Source organism: Hyaena hyaena, unplaced genomic scaffold (assembly GCF_003009895.1).
Source record: "Hyaena hyaena isolate Hyena2069 unplaced genomic scaffold, ASM300989v1 scaffold_58, whole genome shotgun sequence".
In the NCBI taxonomy this organism is placed as follows: domain Eukaryota; kingdom Metazoa; phylum Chordata; class Mammalia; order Carnivora; family Hyaenidae; genus Hyaena; species Hyaena hyaena.
Window position 1 is genome coordinate 3043900 of NW_024080689.1, and position 4706 is coordinate 3048605.

General features: G+C 61.1%; 1 protein-coding gene across 4 annotated transcripts in view; it reads left to right on the plus strand.

Annotated features, from left to right (window-relative positions):
* Positions 1-362: 362 nt before the first annotated feature.
* Positions 363-4706, plus strand: part of CCDC42 (coiled-coil domain containing 42) — a 21638-nt gene continuing 17294 nt past the window's right edge. The window contains exons 1-5 of one of the 4 annotated variants that reach the window (XM_039231659.1): positions 363-478; positions 1835-1929; positions 2213-2318; positions 2599-2703; positions 4286-4483. In XM_039231659.1, the coding sequence (XP_039087590.1) occupies positions 431-478; positions 1835-1929; positions 2213-2318; positions 2599-2703; positions 4286-4483 (552 nt within the window). In that variant the 5' untranslated portion in view covers positions 363-430. Of the gene's footprint in view, positions 479-1270; positions 1529-1685; positions 1930-2212; positions 2319-2598; positions 2704-4285; positions 4484-4706 lie in introns of those variants that run through there. The other 3 variants (XM_039231660.1, XM_039231661.1, XM_039231662.1) reach the window with 3 other exon arrangements.

Genomic DNA, 4706 nt, shown 5'->3' on the forward strand with positions numbered 1-4706 from the left:
GGCGCACACGAAGCGGAATACGACGTAGCCAACAAGTGGCTTCTTCAAGTCCAGAACTTGATTGCGCACCCAGCCCTATGCTGTTCTCCGAGGCCGGATGACATTTTTTAAGACACTAACCTAGACTTTTTTTTCCTCTCCTGATTGTTCCCTCCTCTCCTTTTTAAGTAGGTAATTGTCTCAGAGGGTGGATGGGACCTGTGGATGGGAACGGGAATAACTATTGTTTTCCAACAACCTAAAGGCCCCGGAAGAGCCTATAGATTCTGCCTGGGAGGCAACTAGCAAGGTGGCCAAGGGCTGGGGGAAGGGGAGAGGGGATCTGGGCTCATCCCCGGAAGGAGTCTGAATCCCAGACAGCCCTGCATCTGCCCCTTGGCCCCTGGGAGGCCAGGGAGGGCCCAGAGAGGGATGGGTAGCCGAGTGGAAGATGCGCCAGGTCCAGAGGAAGCCAGTGACCGAAGTGCAGACAGGAGGGGTGAGTGGGCAGAAGGGGATGACTTAGCAGCCGCCTGTATGCGCCAGCCTGGCCCTGGGCCACCTGATTCCATACACGCAGCCAAGTTTGTGTCCATACACCTGGGCAAACAGGCAGCCCTCGAGGAGGGGGGAATAGACGGCAACCCCCAAATAAGCCGGGCCGGGCTCTAGGAATAAACAAAGAGAGAAGCGCCCCCCTTAGAGTCCTTCCTGGTGCGCTGGTCAAACTGCTGTGGGTCTGTTTCCTTGGGGGGGAGGGGGCCCGGGGAGAACCAGTGTTGGCTGATAGGCTGGTGGCCGTGGGGTGCTGTCTGGTTCCCCCTCATCCCCGCCCCCCCCCCGCCAGTTCCAAGGGGGCTGGGGATCAAGAACAGGTGCGGTGTCAGGCGGCCAGCAGGGGGCGCCAGAGGACCGGCAAATGTAGCGGGGAGGGCTCGCCCATTGGGGGGCGCCGCCCTTCCCTGGAGGGACCCCCGCCCCAAACCCGGAGTTGGCAGAGCCCGCTGCAGACGCGGGCGGGGCGCAGAGGGGACCGAGCGGAGCCGGGGAACTCGGTCGCGGCTGACACCACCCCCCCCCCCCATCGGGCCCGGCCCAAGACCCCTCGGCGCCCGCCTCCCGTGGGGCCTCAAACCTGGATGCCGGGCTCCCTGCCCCAATGAGCTTAGGCCCAGTGCTCTGATGGCATCAGGGACACGTGTCACACACGTTAGTGTGTGACGTTTAAATGAAGGCTCTGGCCCTGAGCCCGCTGCACCCGGGCCCTCCCCACCCCACCCCCATTCCCAGCGCGGCCTCCCTGGTCCCCAGCCTCCCTGCCTATCCCCACGCGCATCCCACCCTCACCCATCACTTGGTTCTCAAGCTCCGCCTCCTCCCTCCCTCCTGCAGGCCCCCACCCCTGCCTCACCCTCACACGCAGCCTGAACCCCCAAGGACACCCCTCTACCAAAACCCTCCTCTTGGGCCATGGCCACCCAGGCCCTGCCTCCTGGGCCTGGACACCAGCATCTAACAAGGCCTGACTTCTCCCCCAAGCTCCTGGGGGGTAAATGCAGGAGCAGAGGGCGGGGTTCCAGCAAGACTGGGGTCAGGGGGGGCAAGGGTCAGAGAGCAAAGTTCTAGTGGGTGGTCCAGGGAACCAGGAGATCCGTTGCTAGGCAACCAGCGGCCCCATCACTTCCCGGTACACCACCCCACCGCAGGTGTCCAGCCTCTTTCCCCAGTGGCAGACACCCATCCTCGGAGGGACCCTGAGAAGCAGGGGGAAGGGAGAAGCAAGAGCCCAGCCACCACCCCAAGCCACCCACCAGCCACCGTTTCACTGCGAGGATTCGGCCGCCTGGCCCTTTAGGTCACCGCCAGCATGAGCCTGGGCATGATGGAGGAGGAAGATCTGGCCAAGTACTTCCGGCTGCAGTATGGAGAGCGCCTGCTACAGCTGCTGCAGTGAGTGTCCCCCACCCCACCATGCCCCACCCCCCAGCCTGTCCCTTCACTTCCTACAGCGCTGGGTCCCAGATCACCCGCCCCTTCCCCCTGGCACCAGCCCTCAGGCCCCCATCGCCCTGCCCTGGGGTGCTTCCCAGATGCCAGCACAGCTCCCTCCCCTCCTCTCACTCCCGTGGGGGACAGGACCCCCTTCCCTCTCCATGTCCACGGGTTACCGCCAGCCCCAGCCCTTCCCTGGCGCTCAGAACCCACGGGCCTGTCTGGCCCATGTCTTGGGCAGGAAGTTCCCCAACAATGAGGAGCAGTCGGAGTCCCCATCCATCCGGCTCCTGGAGAAGAAGAAGGAGGCCAAGATCATGCACCTTGCTATGGAGCAGAAGAAGGAGGTGGGGACGGAGGGCAGGAAGGGCCCCGGGGCTCAGAGAGCCTGGGGACAGCCCTCCTTTATGTGGGTGGCCAGAGCTGGGAGCCCTGCGCGAGGCTTCTGTGTTCCCGGCCGGGAGGAGAGAGAAGGGACCTGAGCCTTGAGGGGAGCAGTGTCCCGGGACCTGGGATGCTCTTCTCTGAACCGGGCAGGCCTGGGGATAGAGGCACCGGGGAGGGAGGGGCGGGGCAGGGGGGTGGGGGGGGCCCTCCTGACCTCTCTACCCTCCCCACCCCCCCAAGACATTTCAGCGCAGGATGGAAACACTAAGTCTGCGCTGGGAGGAACTGGGTACCAAGGAGGCCCAGCTGAAGGCTCACATCCAGAAGTTTGAGCAGTTCATCCAGGTAGGAGGGGCCAGCGAGGCAGGGGTGGGGGGTGGGGTTTGGGGGGGGTAGGGCTCCTTCTCCTCCTCCTCCACCTCCTTCTCCCCTTCCTCCTTGCTCTTGCTGACTCCTCACCCCAGGTTAGATGTCTCTTCTCTGCTCATAAAGGGCTTCTCCCTTATGTCCTCATTTATTACTGTTTGTAATTTCCTGTTTCCCCAGTACACACGGTATCTCCAGTGAATGAATGAATAAATGAATGAATGAATGAATGGGTGGATGAAGATGAATGAATGAATGTGCCACAGTCAGGGTGAGGCACATGGGGATACAGAGGGGAACCAGGTAGAGTTTTATTCCCCGCCACTCAGCCACCCCTCCGTCCTTGCACGGAAGGTCCAGGGAGGGGTCTGTTGAAGGACCAGTCACCAGAATGTAATTCCTCTCCATCGGTCCTCAGAGGAGGATTTAACCATCCGGATTTCTCCAGACCAGCTCCAGCCAGCCCTGACGGGGCCGTGAAGGGCCTGGCCTCACTCCCAGGGGTAATCCTCCAGGGCACCCCTGCCTTAAGCATTTCCTGTCTTGCTCTGTGCACAATCCAGGTGGGAGAGAAGTGGATGGAAGGTGCATATTCTCCAGTCCTTCCCACTGGCCAGAGAAAAGCTAGTGGCGTGGTTGGGGTGGCAGGAGATTTGGGGGGGTGAGAGGTTCTCCAAATAGCTCCCAGAGGCCCCACAGCATGGGAATCCTAAAAAATATTATTACAAATACAGACCCTTGGGTGTCTCTCTGCTTTCAGCAAGCCTGAGGGGGGTGGGGGCCCAGCAACAGCATTTTTAAAAACCTCCCCCGGGGGAGGGGGATGTACCTGGGTGGCTCGGTTGGTTAAGTGTCCAACTTTTAAGTGTCCAGCTCATGATCCCGTTTGTGAGTTCGAACCCTGCATCAGCCTCTGTGCTGACGGCTCAGAGCCTGGAGCCTGCTTTGGATTCTGTGTCTTCTTCTCTGTCTCTGCCCCGCCCCCACTTGTTCTCTGTCTCTCTCTGTCTCAAAAATAAATAAATAAGCATTCAACAATAAAATTAGAAATAAAATAAAAAGCTCCCCGGGGGATTGTGATACGCAGCTGGCCTTGAGAGCCGCTGGTTTAGGGGACCCTTGGGTCTCGTGGGGCACAGGGCAAATCTCACGCATGCCTTCTCCACCTGCCTCCAAACATCTTCCATCTGTGCAGAAGCACAGGAGCCCCCGAGGAGGGACAGGAGCCACACGGGGGACATTGGGAGGGGTGGGTGTGGCCCCCTGATCTTGGGGGGTGGAGTACTTTGCAGGATGAAGGAGAAGGGGGTGTCAGCCCGATGGCCATAGCTGAGCCCCGGGTCCGTCTTTCAGGGCATCAGTTGTTTGCGCCTTCTCTTCCGCCTCAGCCGGAGGCCAGTGTGAGCTGTGGGAGCTTGGCCTTGACTCCTATCCCAACCCCCTGTGGTTGGACCCCCTGCTTTTGGAAGACAAGGGCTAGGACCTCCCCCTCCACGCCCCCCTCCCTGGGGAAGGGCAGTGAGAAGGTCTGACAAGTGCCGCCTCCCATCCCCCGCCCCAGGAGAACGACCAGAAACGGATCCGCGCCCTGAAGAAGGCCAACAAGGAGCGGGAACTGAAGAGGCAGCGGGTGCGAGAGCTGGCCAAGGTCAAGCAGGAGATGGCGGCCCTGCGGCTGGTGCACCAGCAGCTGAGTGCCAGGCTGCAGGAGTACTCCATCTTCAACAAGTACCTGGAGAAGGTGGTGGAGAACTCGGAGGTGAGTGGGGGGGGAGGCCCAGGGCTGGCCCCCTCCCCCTGCAGGATGGTCGCCCTGAGAGGTCCCTCGTGGGGCTGGGCTTGTTTCTCAGGGGGTGGGAGCCCAATGGTGCATCTTGGATTGTGTGTTTCTCTGTGTGTGTGTGTGTGTGTGTGTGTGTCTGGGGAAGCATCACTGATCAGCTCTGCCTGCAGCAGGATGTGGCCTATGCCCATCCCCCCCC